This window comes from Falco naumanni, chromosome 1 (assembly GCF_017639655.2).
Source record: "Falco naumanni isolate bFalNau1 chromosome 1, bFalNau1.pat, whole genome shotgun sequence".
Taxonomy (NCBI): domain Eukaryota; kingdom Metazoa; phylum Chordata; class Aves; order Falconiformes; family Falconidae; genus Falco; species Falco naumanni.
In genome coordinates, this window is record NC_054054.1 from 101,056,985 (window position 1) to 101,077,820 (window position 20,836).

The 20,836-nt window shown below is 52.9% G+C and overlaps 3 protein-coding genes across 7 annotated transcripts; all 3 read left to right on the plus strand.

The window, feature by feature from the left end:
* Positions 1-180: 180 nt before the first annotated feature.
* On the plus strand, positions 181-4,967 carry TBL2 (transducin beta like 2). Of its 4 annotated transcripts, XM_040613024.1 has the most exons (7): positions 182-508; positions 581-708; positions 792-976; positions 1,616-1,767; positions 2,880-3,006; positions 3,848-4,000; positions 4,391-4,967. In XM_040613024.1, exons 1-7 carry the CDS (start codon positions 397-399, stop codon positions 4,845-4,847), a joined length of 1,314 nt encoding a protein of 437 aa, XP_040468958.1. In that variant the 5' UTR covers positions 182-396; the 3' UTR covers positions 4,848-4,967. The 4 variants fall into 4 exon arrangements, with proteins under 4 accessions (XP_040468948.1, XP_040468958.1, XP_040468979.1 ...); XM_040613014.1 differs by having other exon boundaries at positions 181-708; XM_040613045.1 differs by lacking the exons at positions 182-508; positions 581-708 and adding an exon at positions 1,437-1,523 and having other exon boundaries at positions 858-1,270.
* Positions 4,968-5,394: 427 nt separating this feature from the next.
* On the plus strand, positions 5,395-9,643 carry BCL7B (BAF chromatin remodeling complex subunit BCL7B). Of its 2 annotated transcripts, none has more exons than XM_040613055.1 (6): positions 5,395-5,554; positions 5,929-6,004; positions 6,500-6,596; positions 7,680-7,865; positions 8,090-8,169; positions 8,574-9,643. In XM_040613055.1, the coding sequence occupies exons 1-6, from the start codon at positions 5,463-5,465 to the stop codon at positions 8,664-8,666; spliced, it is 624 nt and encodes a 207-aa protein (XP_040468989.1). In that variant the 5' UTR covers positions 5,395-5,462; the 3' UTR covers positions 8,667-9,643. The 2 variants fall into 2 exon arrangements, with proteins under 2 accessions (XP_040468989.1, XP_040468997.1); XM_040613063.1 differs by having other exon boundaries at positions 7,695-7,865.
* Positions 9,644-9,703: 60 nt separating this feature from the next.
* On the plus strand, positions 9,704-16,243 carry LOC121083984 (schlafen family member 11-like). The gene is given in 9 exon segments (XM_040585005.1): positions 9,704-10,175; positions 10,178-10,241; positions 10,244-10,305; positions 10,586-10,711; positions 10,713-10,767; positions 10,770-11,111; positions 12,810-12,835; positions 12,837-12,939; positions 15,482-16,243. Coding segments are annotated over 9 exon segments (1,617 nt in total). The 5' UTR covers positions 9,704-10,055; the 3' UTR covers positions 16,201-16,243.
* Positions 16,244-20,836: the final 4,593 nt, after the last annotated feature.

The window sequence follows — 20,836 nt, forward strand, 5'->3', positions numbered from 1 at the left end:
GGGGCGGGGGGGGCGGGCGGGGGCGGGCAGGGGAGGGCATGGAGCGGGTAGAGGTGGGCAGGAGTGGGCAGGGCAGTGACGGCAGGGGGCGGTGGGGGCGGGCGGGGGGCGGTGGGGGCGGGCAGGGGAGGGTATGGAGCGGGTAGAGGTGGGCAGGAGCGGGCAGGGCAGTGACGGCAGGGGGCGGTGGGGGCGGGCAGGCCCGGAGCGGGGCAGTACCACCCCTCCGCCGCCAGGGGTCGCCCTTCGTGGAGGTGCGCGTGCCCCCTTGGTGCGCACGCGCACGCGGGGATTCACCCCCCTCCTTCCCACCCCCCCGGCACCGCCACCACTCGGCGCACGCGCGCCGGGTCCCGCCGGGGGGGCGCGGCCCGCTGAGGTGGCGGTGGCGGGAAGATGGAGGCGGCGGCGCTCGGCGGGTCGGTGCTGCCGGGCGGCCTCGTCCTCCTCCTCGTCCTGCTGCTGCTGCTGCTGGCGGCCGCGCTGTGCCGCGCCGCGCCGCCGGACGGTGAGTACCGCGGGCACGGCCGGGGGGCCGGGCCGGGCCGGGCCGGGCTGAGCCGCGCTCCGCTCCCCGCAGGCGGCGGGGCGAGCGGCGCCGCCAGGCCGGAGGAGCCCAGGAAGGCGAAGCCGGCGGCGCGGGCCCGGCGGGACAAGTCGCAGCAGCAGCACAGCTTCGCCCACCGGCTGCTGGTGGCCGCCCTCAAGGTACCGTGTGTGGCCGGGACCGGCCGGGCCGGCGCTGCCCCTCCCCGCGGGCCGCCCCCGCTGTGACCGCGCTCTCTTCGCAGGGCCACAGCGGCTCCGTCTCCTGCCTGGACTTCAGCAGCAACGGCAAGTACCTGGCGTCGTGCTCCGACGACCGCACGGTCCGTCTGTGGAGCACCCGGGACTTCGCGGCGCGGGAGCACCGCTGCCTGCGTGCCAACGTGGGGCTGGACCACGCCGAGCTCGTCCGCCTCAGCCCCGACTCACGGTAGGGCCGGGCCTCCCCACGCCGCCTCCACCCACGGACTGCTTGGGCGTATCAGCACCGGGATGTCCCGCAGACAGAGCTGCTGGTCGCACAGCCCGAGGATCAGCGATGTGTCTTCTGGGCTGCGTGGAAGCAACATCCCTCACCGGGCCTTAATGGCACCACTGGTTCATGGTCTCACGTGAAAGCAGCTGGCATCGCAGTGTGGCTCTTGGGACAAATATCCCCGTGCCCGCCTTGCTGCACCCATGGAATATCCTTGTTAAGGTCTTCGTCAGCAGGCCCTGCAGCTGGGTTGAGTGCCTGAGCCTCTCTGAGAGGCTGGGGAGAGAGCTCTTGCGGGCAGGGAAGGCTGGTGGAAAAGCATGCCTTGGCACTTTGTGAAGCAGCCTCTTCTTAGAGAGAGGGAGGAGTCTTGTTTCCAGATGTGAAGTAATAAATTCTGTTCTTTTCCATTCAGTGTTGCATTTGAGCTAACACAGGGAAAGAACTTGGTGCCCTGGTGAAGCCTGCAGCTTTTTATCTGCCAGTGCATCCCTTTTCCCAGGTGCCACTGAATGACCTGTTAGCTTACCTGTTGTAGCTAGGCTGAGCTGAGGTAGCCCGTTTCTTAATGGTTCAGTGTTCATCTTTCCCCAGGGCATTCATTGTTTGGCTGGCAAATGGCGAGACTATTCGTGTCTATAAAATGACCAAGAAGGATGATGGAAGCTTCACCTTCACTGCAACTTCTGGGGACTTCCCAAAGAAGCACAAGGCTCCCATCATTAACATAGGAATTGCAGAGACAGGTATGGAAATGACTTATTGAGTCTCAAGATCAGTTTTGATTTGCTTGTAAAGCAAGAGCTGGGTTGAAAGTGTTGGAGTTTCTCGCATTTTCAAGGCCCATTTTGGCACCAGCACTTGAGTCTCTGTAGTCTCTTAGGCGTTACTCTAAAGACTTTGTTTACTACTTAGTAAATTGAAAGATGTCATTTTCAGACAGGTTATATTCCTGCAAGCACAGAGCTAGCTCTGTGGTGTGCACAGTCTCTTAATTTACATTTTCAGGGATGCTGTTGCAAAGAGGTCTGGTCACAGTATTGAGAGGATCGCTGTTCTCTGGCCCACCAGTCTCTCTTTAACCAGTCAAAAGTATCTCTAGCAAGTTCGTACAGTCTATCTTGGACTTCCGGGATCCTCTAGAACAGAGGCTGGGAGTGTGGTGGGTATGAGTTAGCAGTTGGGGCTCAATGGATTAATGCTTCAGCTGTATGACAGCAGGCAGTTGGAAGTGGGTGTATGTGAGTTCACCTCTGTAATAGGAGAGCAGAGAAGATGGTAACAGAGACCCTTGTTCAGCTGTGAAAGTGAAAATTTAAACCTGCAACAAGTAGCTGAAAGGTAAATGGGCAGCTCCACGTTCAGGCTGAGATGGAAAAAGGGAAAGTGTCCAGAATGTTGATACCGCCAGGAATCGCAGATAATAGTAGTGTGACTTGTAGTCAGCTACCTACTCACAGTCCATGACTTGAAAGCTACGGATGCCTCGGGTGTCTGTGGGAGATTGTCTGCTGTGTTACTCCTGTGGTACTGGCTTAGTGCTGAGCTCTGCAAGTGGGATATGAGTGGTGCTGGGGCGGGAAGCATGTGTGGTTTCTGAGTGCCCACTGCCAGCTGATGACTGCCAAAGCCGGGGTGCACTAAGGCATAACCAGGAACTGTGTCTTCTGGTAAGAATCTTTGTTCTGTCCTGGGGGGTTGACAGTCCTTGAATTTTGGTGCTGCTTTTGGTTTTCTTGACTGTCTGGGCACAGGGAGAGTTTTTAAGTGTGCTTAGGGACTGTCCTAGGCCTTTGATAGGTCTGTGGCAGGGTTAGGCCTGGGAGCTATCCTGATCTTTGCCTTTTTTTCCCCCCAGGAAAGTTTATCATGACAGCTTCCAGTGACACTACCATCCTGATATGGAGCCCGAAGGGTGAAGTCCTAGCCAGCATTAACACTAACCAGATGAACAATGCCTACGCCATGGTGTCACCCTGTGGGAGGTGAGGGGCAGGAGGTGTTCCAGGCTGCTGCCATTGCAGAGCAGGAGGTGCAGGAGACAGAACATCCTCTTGCCTTGCCAGAGGACGTCATCAGTTCAGACCATTGGCAGATAGGAGTTATTTTAATGCAATTTTCTGAGGGTTCCACATTTTAAAAAGGGATTCTGGCCCCTGCAAGCTGAGAGCAGCCCCTACAGGAGCTCTGACTCTCATCTCGATGGTCTTAAGACACTTGGTGTGTTGCCGTTGTGCCTCAGCATTGCTGTTCCTGTTAACTGTCTCCTGAAGAGCTGAGAACAGCACTGGCCTCAAATAGCAGAGGTAGGACAACGCAAATGGTGTATGTAAAGCAAACAGAAATTCTAACTTATTTGTAACCTTTTAAAGGTTAATTATAAAATTAAAATATTTGTTACTGGGAGATTTGTTTATCAAGAAAATCATGTTTTCCGCTCTCTTAACTTGCTGCAGGAAGACTTGCCATGCTCCAAGCTCAGTGAGTTTGGGGATTAAAAGCATTTAGCATTTTTACTTTGGTTTAAGAGTTTTGCATTCCTAAGTTGTTCTGGTCCCTGGTTGCCTACCTTAGTGTTCCCTTTACCAGCTTGGTTTCAGTGAAAACTTTTTCAGTGGACCAAAGCAAAGATTTGAACATAGGAGTCTGGACAGGTTTGCCTTCACAGAGCCCTGTCTTATGCACCTGTCAGTGCCAGGGGGCTGCCCCTGGGCTCTGTCTTGCTTAGGGGGCCAGAGGGGAGCTCTGTAGGGCTGGCCCCACAGCCCGGCAGAAGTGGGTGCTCAGTAGCAGATACCCTGTGTCTCTGCTTGTTCATTCACCCAGGTTTGTGGCATCCTGTGGCTTCACCCCCGATGTGAAGGTGTGGGAGGTGTGTTTCAACAAGAACGGAGACTTCCAGGAGGTGGCCAGGGCTTTCGAGCTGAAAGGCCACACTGCTGGCATACTTTCCTTCTCCTTCTCTAATGACTCGAGGAGGTGAGTGTGTATTATCCACTGCCTGAAACTGTATGCTCTGGCTCACCCTCGGGACACGTGAGCTCGCCTCTTCCAGTATATGCCAGCAGCCTGTGCAGGGGGGCTGCACTCCTGCATGGTGGGGGGAACACTGCCCTGAGCGCTCGCCTGGGAGCCCAGGGCAGCAAACCCCTGACTGGCTCATGCCGCCTGCATATTCCCCCATGGATGTCATCCTTGGGGTGACTGCTGTCCATGCTCTGGAAAGAGAACAAGGACTGTGTGCGTGTACAGACTCACACCTTCCAAAAGAGCTCTCTGTCCCTAAAGCATTGCTGGTTTGCAGGTCTGGTGGGCGAAGAGGTGCTGCCTCATTTCCTCGTGCTCACCTGTGCTGTTTCCTGGCTGCAGGATGGCGACCGTTTCGAAGGATGGGACATGGAAGTTCTGGGACACAGATGTGGAATATAAGAAGCAACAGGACCCATACCTGCTTCTGACTGGGAAATGTGAGGTGACGGAGCCTTGTCGCATCGCCCTGTCCCCCGATGCTCGTGTCGTCGCTATCTCTAGTGGCACAGACATTGTCGTGTACAACACGAGGAGAGGGGAGGAGGAGGAACGCTTCCTTGGCGTGCATGGACAATGCATAACAGACTTGGTTTTTGACACCAACAGCCGCTACCTGGTGTCGTGCGGGGACAGAGCCATCCGTGTCTTCCACAACACCGCTGGTCACCGGGCAGTGGTGGAAGAGATGGAGACCATGCTGAAAAAAACTGGGAATAAAGCCACCCAAGAGAGGCTGGAGCAGCAGATCTCCAGCGCCCGCAAAGCGCTGGCGGCGATCTATGGCAGGAAGCACTAATCTCCCCGCATGGCGGCATGTCCCGGCTTAGCCGTTGCGTTCTGCCTTTGGGGATTTTTTTGGGTTTGTTTTTTTTTTTTTTTTAATAACTGAACAACTTGTAATAAAAGAGTGCACAGACCGCGTGCCCGGATCCTGGCTCGGGCGCTGGGTGGCCGTACCGGGGGGCGCTGGGCGGCGGGGTGCCAGGGGCAGGCGGGGGCCAGGGTGGGTGCCGGGCTGACGCTGCGCCGCCCTGCCGGGGGCTCGCCCCCCACCTGCGTCTGTCCCGTGCCCCGTGGGAGCGCTCGCTGGGGCGGGGCGGGCGGGTTTGCCAGGCCTTGGGGACGGGGTTCGGGGCGGGTCCCTTGCGCGGGGGCCGCCCGAGCTCGGCCTTCGGTACGGTGCGGGTGGGCGGGGCGCCCTGGCGGGGCGGGGTTTGCCCGGAAGGAAGATGGCGCCGCAGCGGCCTTGGTAACGCCTGCCCGCAGGAGGGCGGGGCTATCTGCGCAGGCGCACTGCGCACGCCTTCCCCAGGGCGGGGCGAGCGCTGTGACGCAGCGGGGCGGGGCGCGCGCATGCGCGGAGCGAGGCGGCGGGTGCTGCGGAGCCGGGGCTGCCGGGGCTGCGGGCGCCATGTCGGGCCGCTCGGTGCGCGCCGAGACCCGCAGCCGCGCTAAGGATGACATCAAAAAAGTGATGGCGGCCATCGAGCGCGTCCGCAGATGGTGAGAGGCGGGGCCGTGTGGGGTGGGGCCTTCCCGGCGTGCAGCCAATCACCGCACCACACGGGTGCCAGTGGAGGGGCTCCGGTAATGACTATCCAATCAGCGTTCGGCGTGGGGTAGCGGGCGGGGATAGCGAGACAGCGGCCAATTAGCTCTCCCTGTCTGCTCGGGAGTGTGGGGGGAGCCGGAAGCGCTGGTGATCGGCGGGTGGCACGACCAATCACGACGAGACATTCGGGGTGAGGAGGCGGGGCGTAGTGGAATGGCGTTCCTCTGGGCCAATCGGAGCCCGGCGGGAGGGCGGAGCTTGTTGCCAGGGTACCCGCGGGCCCGGCTCCCCCGGCGCCATTAACGGCCGCGTCCGTGTCGCGCAGGGAGAAGAAGTGGGTGACGGTGGGCGACACCTCGCTGCGGATATTCAAGTGGGTGCCGGTGGCGGACAGCAAAGAGGTGGGTACCGCGCGGGCCGACCCCCGGCCCCGCCCGAGCCGCCGCAGTCGCTTCCCGCGCCCCCCCCCCCCCCCCCCGGGGCGGCCCTCGCCGCGCCTCAGGCCCCTCCCGCGGGGCCGGTCCTTGGCCCGTGGAGCCGCGCTGCCGTGTCGCCCGCCGCTGAGGGGCCTGGGCCGCTTCGCTGCCTTGCGCCGGGCGACCGCCCCTCGCTGCCTGGGACCCTTTTTGCCTGAATCCCCAGAGAACTTGTTTTTGTCGGGGGGCGCTCCTAGATAGGTGCTAGCTCTTCCTTTCGCCCCTCTCGGCGGGGGGGGTCGCCTCAGTCAGAAAAGCACCCAGAAAGGGGAGGGAGAAGGACTGCCCGAGCACAGCCCCTGGGTTGCTGGAGGGAGAAAGGGGAGTCATTCCTCTGGAGGAGGCTGGGCAGCTCTGAGCTCTCTGCCCAGCGGTAGGCTCCTCTCACCTGGAGTTTCTGCTTTTCTTTCTCTCCTCAAGAAAGAGAAATCCAAATCAAGTAGCAGCACTGCCCGAGAACCCAATGGCTTCCCAGCTGACACCTCTGCCAACTCCTCTCTCCTCCTGGAGTTCCAAGGTAAGTCTGGCTGAGCCCCCTTCAAGCTGGAGGAAGACTTTTAAGGCCTTATAGAAGCCGGAATGGTGCTGGTTTATGTATCCCTCGTGTATTGGGAGGAGCAGTGCATGTCTTCAGCGTGGAGTTATGCAGAGCCACTTCAGGAGTATTCCTGCTGAAATTATTCATTTCTGCTGTCAGAAAGAGCCTTAACTGTTTCTGGGATCTTCCTGTAGGAAGCTTCATGGGGAACTGGAGGAGTAGGCATTCTTGTTCCCTTTTTGCAGTCCCTGCTGGGGAGAGGCCGGCAGCTCTCTGCAGCTGAGCCCGCTGCTTCCAGCAGTGACTTACATGGACCTTAAGATGGAAGGGCAGAGGATCTCCTTGACCTTGCTCTTGGTCTTGGAGCGCTGTGGCCGGCTACAGGCAGGCTGGGCTCTGTGATTGAGCCGAGCGAGGCTTAGGCAGTGCATGGGCTTGCTGCTGGAGCAGAGTGTATGCCTGTCCCCAGCCTCTCCACTTGGCTCTGTGTGGCCAAGGAAAATCGGGGGATGTATTGGGACTTCTAGTAGGTGCACTGAGAATGTTAGCATTGCTGGTCTGCAGTTTAGGACTTGGAAAAGATGTGCACCAGGATTGCCTCCCCATCCAGAAGCAGATGCTGAGTATTGCTCTTAGTGTTAGCTTGCTGCCTTGCAAGAAGAGTTACAAAACCCTGGTACACAGGCAAGAGGTCTCCTGCCCTTGAATGCCTTGAGCCCTTGCGAGCCACAGACGTGAGATTTGGCAGTGCAGTGCGTTGTATCAACCCCGTGCTTTCTGCTTGTTCTTTCTGAATAGCTGGGGGTCGCTCCCTGTCTGCTCAGACTCATTCCCCAAACAGAAGCACCTCGTCTCCCATGGGCCAGTTGTGTACCTGACGCCAGTTGTGTCCTAGCAGGGAGTCCTTTCCTTTGCCTGGCAGCCCTTGTGGTGATGGGTGACGGTGAATCCCCCTGTACTCTAACTGCATCTGACTGTGCTCTTCGTTCTCCCTAAGAGCCCAGTTGCCAGTGCTGCCCTTGGCTGCCTGTGCCACTGGGTCAAGGTGCTCTTCTTCACTAGGTGCTGTCTCTGCAGATGAGAACAGCAACCAGAGCTCCCTGTCAGACGTCTACCAGCTCAAGGTGGACAGCAGCCCCAACTCCAGCCCCAGTCCGCAGCAGAGCGAGTCTATGAGTCCTGCCCACACGTCCGACTTCCGCACGGATGACTCACAGCCACCCACACTGGGACAGGAGACGCTGGAAGGTGAGTGCTGGGCTGGGAAGGGAGGAGGTGGGTGGCTGGGCCTGGGGAAGGCCCTGCTGGAGCTGTTGCTTGTCTGGTAGGTGACTGTCAGGCACTGCTGGAAGCAGACAGGGTAGCGGGGACTCGTGCCTTCTGCTGGAGGTCTCCTCCCCTGGCTCAGGACTGAGCTGGGTGCTGCCATGCTCCGGGGTCAGCAGTTCCGTTAACGCTTCTGTTCTCCCCAGAGCCTTCCCTGCCTTCCTCGGAAGTTGCAGATGAGCCTCCCACTCTAACAAAGGAAGAGCCAGTCCCCCTTGAGACTCAGGTAAGGGAAGGGGGATTGAAACCATGTCTGAATGCACACAGACCCAGCTTTGCCCTTTCACCCTGTTGCTGGCCCTTGTAGCAGAAGCATCTGGATGGATGGACTTGCTCTGCAGTCCCAAAGTGCCCTCCAGGAGCTCCCTAAGCCTCCCAGCTTCCTGACCTGTCCCTTGGTTTGGTTCAGATTTTAAAAGTGTGAAGAAAGGAAGTGGCGGTGGAGTACAACGATGACTCTAGCCAACTCGGGGGCTGAAGTGGGTTCCCATTCCTGGTGTCCTGAGGCTTCCTCAGAGATGAGTCTGGGATGTCCCCACAGCATGACACAGCTATGTCTAGGCCCACATGGCTTGGTGGACACACTGAGCTCCTGTTGCTGCTCGTGACTGCTGCTTCTGGCTCTTGCAGGTTACTGAAGAGGAGGACGACTCCGGTGCACCGCCTCTGAAGAGATTTTGTGCCGATCAGAACTCTGTGTGCCACACGGCCTCGGAGAGCTAGCTTGCCTGTCCCCAGGGAGAGCGCCTTCGCCAGCCCCTCGCAGAGCTGCCCGCCCTCCCCTGGGGGACGGGGTGCTTCCTTTCAGTCTGCCCCTTCCCCGGGGACAGGCGCTCCTGCCACTCGCCATCCAGCCTGCCCTTCCCTGCCCAGGGGCCTCCTGCCAGCCCCCCGGAGGCAGCCTGCACTCCCCGGGGCTGATGGGGCTGCCACCAGTACCTGCAAACTTGCCTCTATTTATTGGCTCCCTCTCTCCCTGCTGACCTGTCCTGTAGCGTGGGGGTCTCCGGTGGGTGGTCTGCATGCACGGGGTGGGCAGTTGTCCACGGGGCTCTCGGTGGCCCCCAGGGCACTGTGGCGGGTGCTGTTTGCCTGCTGCTGGCTCCCCTGCCCGCCCTCCCCTGGGTGCTGGGAGCCAGAGGGCTGCCCTCCCCCCACGTGAAGCGTCTGTCTGCCCCTCTGTGGGTGGCGAGACGTGTGGGGGTGGCTGCGGGTGAGGCTGAGCCCCCTGCCCTGCCACGGCAGGACCCCGCTGGGACGCTGTGCAATAAGCTGCTAGTTTAAGCCATTAGTGTTGGGAGAGAGGGGAGCGCTCCCACCCTCAGGGGGGTCGCCTCTGCTCTGCCGCGGGCGTCAGCATAAGGACCCCCACCCTGTCAGGGCCGGCTGCATTGGGCCCCCCTGGCCGAGAGCAGGGGGAGTTGCTCCCCCGTGCCCAGCAGAGCCCTGCACCGGCCTAGGTACCATCCCGGTACGAGGGAGGATGCGGCAGGGTGCCCTCCCCCCCCTCCCCGCAGGAAGCCCCCCCACCCCTGGCCCCCAGCTCCCGCCGCCAGCCCCCAGCCTCCCCCGCCGCCACTGCATGTCCCGCCGAGTCTGTGATCGAGCCTGGCGAAGCCGAAGGCGCGGCCGCGCGTGGAAGTGGAAAGTTATTTTAGCACTGAATAGAATATTTTTAAAATTAAACTATTTGAAATACAGTGCCTGGCGTCTGCAGGGGGAGGGGGGGTTGTGCTGGGGTGGGAGGCCAGGGCCCGCGGTGGGGGGGGGGGGGAAGCCCAGGGCAGCCCCCAGCCATCTGCAGCAGCGATCACCCCCAGGGCCCAGGGGGACCGAGGGCTGCAGTCCCTGGTGGGGGCAGGGGCGGGTGTCTTGGTGTGCAGTGTCAAGTTAACTGCAAGACCTCAATATGCAAAAGAGCCCAAATAAGCAGCTTCGTTAGTACGAGGGCTGCAGGTACGCCAGCAATAGTCTGCCTGTGGTTTGTTGCAAATAATTATTTTTATTTTCCAGTTTATTAAATCCAGTGTGTAAACTGAAGCTGAAGGCACACAGTTTTCTGTTGTACTGCTGTGTATAATTGTGGTTTTAATATCTCATTTTGAGAGCAAAATGGCCAGACAAGGGCAGCTGCTGATGAATTTAGAAAAGAACTATCCAGATGCAGTAGTAGATACTGGGAAAATAGCTGTAGGAGAGAGCTCCAGCAAGGAGATCTTGCAATCAGAAAGGGCAATGAAGAGCTTTCTGCAGTAGCGTGTGCATTGCTGAATTCAGGAGGAGGAGTGATGATGGAGATCAGAATTCCAGGTCTCAGGAGCTCGGCTTTGGCCTGGACATAGAGCAGACCCTCGGGGTGCATTGACTGCACCGGCCAGCGAATACCTCATGGATGCTGCTGTGGAGTCACTTGTTGCTTTTTGTTAAAACATGGAACTGTGGAGATCCAGCCTCTATAGCTTGGGCGCTGGTTTGTCCCATAGGCCTTTCACTTCAGTTGCCCCGTGACTTGAAGTGACGCTGCTGCATTTCGGAGGGGGAAGGAAAGCTGTGCCAATGTGCCAAGCACCGTGCTGAGAGTGAGCCAAGCGCTAGGAGAGCTCTGCTGAAATTTGATGGGGGTGCAAAGGACACTCCTCTGAACACAGAACCACAGCATCCAAGGTGCCGCAGCCTGGCTTTTAAAGAGCAACAAACTGGTGGTTGAGGAGGTCCTGGATTTCACAGAGACAGCACATACTGAATTTAAGAACTTCTCTACAGAGAGTTATCTTGGAATACATTAGAAAAACCATCCCAAAGTATGTCTCTCCCTTTGCAAATACTCAGGGTATTTCTTTTTTAGAGTGGATGACAGCAGAAAAGTCATTGGAAGCCATAGTTTGGTGGAGAAAGAAGCTTTAGACAAAAGAGTAGCTGACCCCATGGGCTCGATGCCCACTCATCGCTTCCTCAGCTCTCAGGCCAGCGTGCAGTTTGAGGCTGACGCCCTGAGCGTTTATGCCAAAGCAGAATGGCATACCACTGGCAGGGCTACGCACACGCTGTGCGAGTTGAACAGCCTTGTTGCAGTTTTCCAGGATAACGCTGAATCCTGGGTGGTGACAGGTGACACAGACAAAAGCCTGAGCATCAGGAAACATGAGCTCATGACAGCTGTAGACCCAGGTAAAATCTGCCTTGGTTTGTAAACTTTCAGGAGGAAAGACCACCTCCTCCTGTTCTGTGTTCTCACCAGCTCTAGAAAAGGGCCTTTGGGCATGGCACGACCACGGGCACTGGGGGTGACCGTGTGGTAACTGGCCTTCAGTGGCAAAAACCCTCCTGTGAAGCATTACCCTCTGAACTGCTTCAGCAGGACTTTTTGAAGCACTTCCAGCTGGAATAAGCCTTCCTAGGGTTTTCATATGCCCCTAAATGAAGCGGTAAGACTCAAAATCACCCAGGAGCTTCCAGTGCTCTTAATGACAATTGCAGAAAACTTTTGAAGCTGGCTTTGCCTGTTAAGATGCTTAGGAGGGAGTCAAGTCTTGGTGGAAATCTGGACCCTTTAGGTTCCTAAGAGGGGTTTATTTTGAAAAACAAAAAAGTCCTTACTGGTGCTGATCCCCATGGAGTGAAATCCCCAGTGCCTGATGCACTAGCAAGGATTAATCTCCATGCCCTGGTTTGATCCATGTAGATTGAGCATCGTGGCACAAGTTGTGTGCCAGCACTAAAGTAAAATAATCATTTTAGCTGTAATGGCGGCGTCAAACTGACCTGCAACTTTTCTTCTCCTTCCCCTTATCAAGTACTAATTACATCTGTGATGAAGTCAGGGACACTAGGGTAGCTATTAAAACCTGGCCAGTCATCTCATCAGAGCTTGAAGCTGAGAAAAGCCCTTCCAAGTGGTGGCTCTGCGAGCGATGCTCACCACGCAGCAGGCTGCACACCGCTCCCCTTCCTGAGGCTCACGCGTATTTCTTATGCCTACCGAAACATCACTTTGCACACCCAGTGTGGCTCCGTGGGTGTAAAGGCTGTTTTGAAGGAGCAGGAGTGCAAGGCTTTCCTTGGTTTAAGGCATGCTGTCCCACTTCATTGTGAAATCCTTCCTGTTCAAAAGCTGTGTCCTGCATTTGGTTCCACCACCCCACACCAAGACCTGTACGGCAGGTCCCAGAGAGCTTTTCTGACCACTGATTTGAGTAAGAGTTTTTCAGTCGTAAGATGAAACTTACCCTCCTTTCCTGCAGGCTCCCTGTAACACAAATTTCCCTCAAGTGTGTGCCCATTGCAGTGACTGCATGAGCAAGGAACATGCCAGCTGGAGGGGACCCCCCCCGTCCCAGCAGCACGCAGCACACCAGGCAGCTCCAGCCTGCTGTGAAACCTCCCCTGCGGCTCTGGTCTGTGCTCAGAGCTGGGACAGCTGGTCTCTTCAAAGGACACAGTCACAGAAAAGACAGAAAGGATGATGTTGATAGGAGGGGAGCAAAGTGGCAAGGTCTTCTGGAGATGTGCACCTGCTGAGGAGACCTGTGGCACGCAGGTGGTTCCCGCAGGGTGCTGGTGTGCTGAACTGTCAGGCCAGGTGTCTCTTACCTGTGCCCTGGGATCTCAACAAACTCATCCCATGTAGGGTCTAGGTCCTGCTGCTGAACTGCAAAGCCGCCTGTCCTGTGAGCCCTCGCTCTTCTGCAGCAAATCAAGATCCTGTTTGTCGGATACTGTATCTTAACTGTGGAGGCAGCACTTCCTTGGGTGGAATCGCGAAGGGAGGCTTTAAATGAATCATTTCAGCCACTCTTTAGTGCTGGGCTTTAAAAGTTCATATGGAATGATTCTAATGCACATAACATACTTCTTTCTTCCCCCAAGATCTTTCAAATCTGGCTGATAAATTTGAGAATGAGCCTCAACTTGGCAAATGGCCCTCCTCTTATCAACCCAGTTTACTCAAAAGCTGGTCTCCAGTGTATGTCTGAATTCCGAAAATGCCTCTACTCAGGTAAGACATTTATTCTGGATATTTTTTTTTAATTTAACATTGTATTTGACAAAACTTCTAGGAAGATAGCATGAGATAAGATTTTAGGCAAACAACTGTTAGGGTATTTAAAAGATGCAAGTGCTCCAAAAATGTTGATTTCCCTGATTTTTCAGGTGTTTCTATCTCCTCTGCCGGTTTTGGCACTGAATATAATCCCTAACGCACATAATTGCTGGGAATATACCCAGTGTCCCAGAGGTTTGAGTACTGTCTGCCCTGTTATGCTCAAAAGCCTTCTTATGAACAAAAAAAGAGAATAATTTATTTCTACTGCAATTGAAATCTAAGTAGTCTAATAGAAGAATTATTATTAGTCAAGATCTAGGTATTACAGATAATGAAAGAAAAAGACAATAAATGAACACCACTGTGAAAAAAGTAGTAGTAGTAAATAATAATAATAATAATAATAATAATAATAATAATAATAATAATAATAATAATAATAATAACAACCTGCACAGCATCCACCCCAGTTTGTGGCATTAGGCTCAGCCTTCCACTGCCACTCACGTTCCTGCTGTGATGGCTCCAGTCTGCTGGGGGTTGTTGGGGCAGGTTGTCAGCATCCCCAGTTCTGCCAGGAGTACACAGTTGATGCTGATGGTTTCTTTTTCCTACCTCGGGCTCCGCATGGGGTCACGTCCTGTAGGTTTGCTAACACTAACACACTTTTACCCCTTGTTTTTTCTTCACTGGTCTGCAAGTTCACTGCTCCATTGGGGTTGAGTGAGCACAGCATGTTCACTAAACTGAGAACAAGTATCTCAGTACCCTTAAACCCAGTTTTGCTCAGCTCTGGGGCTGCATTTCTTTATCTGACCATCTGACAGCTGTTCCTGGCCTTGGGGTCGCTTGTGCTCTGTCTCTCACCACCCCACACCCGAATTCAGCCCTGCACCCTGTATCCCATATCTGGAGACCCCTGCTGTCCTACCACACCTGTATTTCTGCACTCTGCATCACCACGTTACAGGCAGGAAGGTCTTATCCTGTGCAGAAGACCTGCTTGTTCCTACTGTCTGTATAAATGGATGGTTGTTATCCACAGCCACCTGGTTATTAGCAAAAAATGCTGTTACAGGCAAACCAAGTAAAAACAAAGCTCCAAACAGGTCAACAAAAATTCAAACAAAGCAGCCAGACAAGGCTCTGAGCTGAGGCCTCACAAACTCAGCGCACTCCCCACAGCTGGGTACCGGCATTGCTGTGTCGCTGACCTGCAGGACCAAGTGCCAAGGGTTTGGGTGAGGGATGCCTGGCCAGTGTAGGTGTTTATCTCACCCGGTAAGTTAGTTCTGCTGCCTGGCTCACTGCTACAGGGGAACTGCAGGCTGGGACGCACAAGGGAAGGTAAATCTCAGCCCTTACCATGCAGAGCTAGAAAACCTTGCCTTGGTTTTATTTTCTAGGTGAAGACTTCCGTTATTTCAGAAACACTTCAGCCATAAAAGCACCGACGGTTGCTGAGCAACAGATACTCCCCCATACCAAGCCCCCAAAGACAAGGGAATAGAAGTAGCCAAGGGCAATGTCAATCCTGTCGTGCTCCTGCAGAGCAGGGCTGTGGATTTTAGGTCAAGCTCTGAGACACACGGGAGAGACACATTCCAGATGCTAGTGCAGTATCAGAACCACTCCAATCAGCAGCAGATGGATACAGCCTCATTAAACATAGTCCGTGGATTATTTTTTCTGAATTCTGACCTATGGATGTATGTATTAGTTGCTATTAGTTTTGTAATTTTGCTGTCCTTTCACATCTCTTTTCAGGAGCACTGTCAGCTGACCGATTTACTGATCAGTTAACTGTTTTGGTACAGGATATGTAATTGCTGTTTCTTGATGAGAAGAATGTGGTTTTTAAATGGAAAGCTGTGAGACAGCATAAACGTACGCTTGCATTGAGATTTTTCTGTGTGTTACGTATACGCATACCTGTACTTTTAACCTCTAAATTTAAGATAGACAATTTGTGTTATTATTGTTTATTAACCAATAAATAGTTTAGTACTGGGATGGCAGGTATCTTTATGTATTCCCCTGTATTTAATAGGAATGTGTATCTATACATCAAGAGACGCATGATGCTCCTAAGTGCCTTTTCCCTTGCTACATGCATTGTGCTTTACCAGTCAGGAGTGTAGGAGATGCTGCAAGTGGGCTGCTCCATCTGGTTCAGCCCCTGGTCTCTCACTGTGGCAGCAACGTATCTGTCAAAGGAATACAGAAATAATGAGAAAGCAGATAGAAAGGAGGCAGATCCCTCCAAAGAGACTTTTTCTTATTCCGTTTAGAAGTCAGGCAAGCCTGGAGTATGGAGTTTATCTCACTTTTATTCATATAAAAAGTCCTTACAGATTTATCATGGGAAGGTTGGATTTTTTACTCGTACTAAATAATTTATTTTGATGACACCATTGTATAATATATTACTCCGGTAATTGGTGTGTTGAGTAAAATATTTGCTGTGTTTTGTTTTTCTGATTTTTTTTTCTAGTGGGTTCTAATGAAATCAAACAGAAGCCAGAAACCATCTGCATCAACCTGTTCTTAGAGTATCTTGGATTAGAGGATTTAATAAAAAAAATAATCCATCCATTTAACAAGGGGGTACTGATATTGTCAAGGAGTTGGGCTGTTGACATTGTATTGTGGAAAACCCAGGATTTTGTGTGTGATGTTCTCTTAGTAGCTGAAAATGCGCATCCAGAGTTGTGTGCTGTAGGCAAGGATGCCTCTTCTGCTGAGTTCAAAAACTCGAGGGAAACTGCTTATGCATTAAAGCAGAAACTAGTCAATGATGGGGGTTATGCTTCAACAGTGTATATGATTCCCCAAATACTGCACCTGAATGGTACAAAGAGCTAAATGGAAGTTGCAGAGATGATGCTCCCCAGCAAGAAAACCAAGAAAACCTGTGCCATTACACCAGCTTGTACCCAGAGAATGACACTCACCTCCAGGGGCATCCCAGCGTTCTTGCCTGCGCTTGTGATTATTGTGCTGTTCCTGAACTCCTACTTAAGTGACCGTCTTGGCTGTGAGATTTTCAACTTTCTCACTCTCAAACAGCATGAGCTGCTCTCCAAGAACCCACACAAAGCCAAGGAGCAGTTTGTCCTTGGTCTTCCTGGAACAGGGAAAACTATCATGGCTTTGAAGATCGTTGAGAGAACAAGAAACATTTTTCACCATTCTGTGAAAGAGATACCCTAAGTTTGTGAAAATTAACCCTTGAAGAAGATTGTGGGGTAAGCAATAATGTGTATTTCCTCTTTTTTTTTTTTCATTCTACCCTCTGTACATGCAGCACAAGCCCTGCTGATTTTACATCTGTTTGCCAAATGCATAACTTCAGCTGACACAAGCACACAATAATCACCTCAAGAAAGGTGTTAATGTTGACAGTATTAGTGAGCTGAGCCCTGGCCCATATTGAGCATTTGCTGACTGCATGTTCAGTGATCGCTGGCTGTGTTAGACCTTGGACAGATAACAGCCTTAGTTTAACAGTCTATTATGGCTGGTGCTGACACCAAAACTACCCACCTGCCTTTCTCTGTTGCTGCCTCAACACTGCCTATGCTGGACCTGATGCAAGCTCCTGTGCAGCTGTACTAGGAACTGAGCCTTGGACCTGGGCCATCTAGACAAGGAGAACAGAAACTAATGCCCTTTTGGTTGAGGATTCCGGGCAGCGCAGTTCCCCAGTCCTGTTCTCACTGTGTTTCCACTGGCGTCAGCAGCAGGCACCACGGTGGACCAAGGCACTTTGCATCAGGGAGTCACAGCCGAGCTCAGGCATGGCAGTGCCCAGCAGCAGGTACTGGCCCCAGCAGGCAGATGGACTGGCAGAAGTGCTGCCAGTCCCTGCTCACTTTGGGGAGAAAAGGGAACCTGTCCTTCGCACAGGAGCTCAGGCACTGCCTGCTTTCCCTGGACAGGGGAGAGCAGGGCAGAGGGACACCCCAGGGAGCCTTGCCGTGGGGTCCCCATGTAGGAAGGGTGGGCTCATGTCTCCTTGCTAGGGTAGATCCAAAGCCAGCTGGCAGGGACCAGGCAGGCTGTGCAGCGATGCCTGCGCATGGCCAATCCGCTGGAATAAATGTTTCTGCCAGGAAGATAGAGCATGCTGCAGCTGAGGTAGGAAGTTTTGTGGTTTTAGACAGTAAGCAGCAACAGCCCTCCAAGCAGGAACCCACTGTGAGATGGAAGCAGCCAATACAGACTTGTCTGGTCACATCTTCTTCTAATTTACCATAAGGTTTTTTCAAGTTTCAGTTTGGTTTTTTTTAGAAATGAGATCTTCCGGTCTGTGACACATGTTGTCTTCTTAAGTAGGATCTTCCCAAAAGTGAAACACATTGTGGTTGATGAAGCTCAGAATTTTCAGTCTGAAGGAAACTGGCACCAATGTGCCTGGGAGCTAGTCAAGAAAAAAAGTGGCATTTTCTGGGTCTTCCTGGATTTTGTACAGTTCACTCACACATATGGTTGTGGTCTTAAGTTTTCAGAACTATATTCTGAGGAATGGTTGACCAAAGTGATCCAAAATGCCAAGCAAATATACAATGTCATGTTTAATCTAATGGAGGAAATCCTATGCGATTGTAACACAGGTATGCCCTACGAGGTGCTGGAAAAGTTGTTCAAACAGGCTGGATGTGTCCATTCGTTGTCAGGTGACTGCATAATAATAAAAAAAAATAATGACACAAACACACACATTTGAAATAGCAGAGTCTGTGACCAGGCAGTGCAGCACCTCCATCCAGCAAGGCTATTCTGTCAGATACTGCAGCTCTGTGCAGCACACAGCATGCAGCCCAGGTGCTCAGCCAGGTATTGGAACCTGAGCTAAAAAGGCAAGTAAGGAACTGCAGGGTGAGGTTGGTCTTGGGGTCAGCAGAGAATTTTTTTAGAAAAACATCATTGTTCTTGACAGCATCCGATGCTTCTCAGGACTAGAAAGGAGGATTGTGTTTGGCATCCACCCTGCCCCTGCAGGAGAGGAGATATCTCTGTCTTTTGCTCTGCGTGGCACCCAGAGCCAGCACCAAACCCTGTTTGCTGTATCATGAGAAAAAGATGTTCTTAAGAGACAAGTCTTTAGCCTACAGTTTACTCTTACCTAGTACTAGGGACACTAGAATGCTACAATCGTTTTTTGTTCAGTGATATTACAGGGCAGCCTTGAGATTTTTTTAATGCCCTTTCTGTAGTCTATGAAAAAAAATAAATTATGCATTTTTATATATATGTTTAATCATGTGTAGGCTTGTAGGATGTCATAAAATTGATTTTAATTGAAGGACATTGCCACCTGGAGAGAAAAAATTGCTGAAAATGACAATTGCAGAAGGAAGTCAACAATTACGAACTACTTGGATAAATCATAGAACAGTTTGGAGACTTGTACTTTCAATTCCTCTGCTTTTTAAGCTGATTCCATATTCTGAGTTGTTTCAGCATTACTGGGGTGGAACCACTGGCTGGAAATGCAGCAGGGGCCATCCTTGTTTGCATCCCTGCTGATACTGGTGCAAATGATCAAACCCCTGCTTTTTTCAGTGTTGGGGAGATTTTGTGTATTTTTCAGCCAAATTGTCTCTTTTCTCATCCAAAAAAATAGAGCCACATCTTGCTTTTGGGAGTGGTGGTGGCTGCCTTCACCTCTGCTGGGAATGGGGCTGTGTGGGTTTGTGGTCACGCCAAATCGTCTTACATGCAGGTTTCTGCCCATGGAGGCAGTTCTGCCCCCAGCAGTGCAGTCCCAAACCTCTCATGAGCAGGCTTGAGTGTGCAACAGCTGGGAACTTGGGGGTATTTGTGTGTTGTGTTGGCAAATTAGTCTTTAGGTAAGCTCCACCTTGTCACGCAGCTGCCCAAGTGCTCGTGCTGGCATGAGGGGCAGCAGGAATGTGCTTCCTGGAGAGGGAAGCAGTGCAGGTTGACAGAATGTTTGAGGTGGGAAGGGACCTCTGGAGGTCACCTCATCCAACCCCCTGCTCAAGCAGGGACACCTAGGCTGCCCAGGATCACGGCCAGGTGGCTTTTGGATATCATGGATGGAGACTCCACAACCTCCTGGGGCAACCTGTGCCAGTGCTCGGTCACCCTCACAGTAAAAAACTGCTTCCTAATGCTCAGAGGGAGCCTCTTGTTTTTCAGATTGTGCCTGTTGCCTTTGGTCCTGTCACTGGGGACCACTGGAAAGAGCTTGGCTCCATCCTCTTGGCACCTTCCCTTTGGATATTGATACACATTGATGAGATCCCCCTTGAGCCTTCTCCAGGCTGAGCAGTCCCAGTTCTCTCAGCCTTTCCTCACAGGACAGATGCTGCAGTCCCTTAATCACCTTCCGGGTCCTTTGTTGTACTCTCTCCACGTCTGTCATACTGGGGAGCCCAGGACTAGACATAGTGCTCCAGGTGCCACCTCATCAGTACTGAGTAGAGGGGAAGGATCACGTCCCTCAACCTGCTGGCAACACTCCTCATGCAGCACAGGACAGTGGTAGCCTTTCTTGCTGCAAGGGTATGCTGCTAGCTCAGGTTCAACTTGGTGTCCACCAGGGTCTTCAGCAGCCTTCTCTGCAGAGCTGCTTCCCAGTCGGCCGGCCCCCTGCATATACTGGTGCCTGGGACTGTTCCTTCCCAGGGGCAGGACTTCACAATTTTCCTTGTTGAACTTCATGACATTCCTGGCAGCCCATTTCTCCAGCCTGCCGAGGTCACTCATTTGATGCTTCTCTCCTGGGATCCTCTCTTTTGACAGCTGCTACATTTGTACCCACTCAAGGTGTTAAGAAGCTGCAGTGGGTCACTAAGATTTCCTTATTCTAACCAGGACCACTGAAGTCAACAAGCTGTTGCACTATAGGATGTATATTGACAGCCCAATTCTTACTGTCATGTCAAATTTGATATGAGCAGTATGGCTTTTCAGACTCTGATTGTGAAAAACTTATTGAGAACCTACCACATAATTACATCCTTTCTTTCTGTCTCAGATGCCAACTGTTGCCAGAGCTTTGCCAATGTTTGTCAATTAACATAGTTCCTATTATTGCCTACTCTGCTATTAGGTTTTAAAAAGCTGAATAAAGTGACACAAAAATGCTATATTTGCCCAGAAAAAAAAAAAAAAAAAGATATTTCACTGTGACTTTTGTACAATTGTATCAGCTTTCTGCTTTTCTGCTTTTCTGTAATAAATGGCTTTTTCTGATTTTGCGGCAGCTAGTGTTCCAGATCTGAAAATGTGAAGGCCTTGCAATACCTGAAGGGACCACCAAGGAATTTCCGCCACAGCTAATGGTCTGGGGAGGAAGATCTAAATCCCACCAGGGTTTTATACCTCAGGCTGTTAGTGTGACAGTTGAACGTGGGACATAGCGCATCAGCACCCCAGCTCACTTATGTGAATATGCCTTTCTGCAATATTTAACCTTGTCTTGACCAAAACATTCCTGGAGCTGCAGCGGTGCAGCCAGACCAGCATCCCAGGAGAGGTACCAGAGGGGAGCCCCCTGTGCAGGAGGGCCCTTTGGAGAGGGATCCCAGCTGGCAGAGCTGGGTGGCGGAGTCTTCAGGCACACCAACCTCATGGGCAGTGACTCCACAGGGGACCATGGGGCAAACAGGTTACTGGGAGGAAAGGAGTCTACCTCAGGGCTGGCTCCAGGGAAGGGACCTGATACGGTAAAGCTGGTCACAGAGAAAAACCCTCTAAGACTAGATCTGGAGTTTGAGAAGGCAGGCATTCTTTATCACGGCGCTGAGGGGGAAGGTTTGCTCTGGGTGTGCTCACCAGGTTACTCAAGGGTGCATGTTCTATACAGCAGAGCACT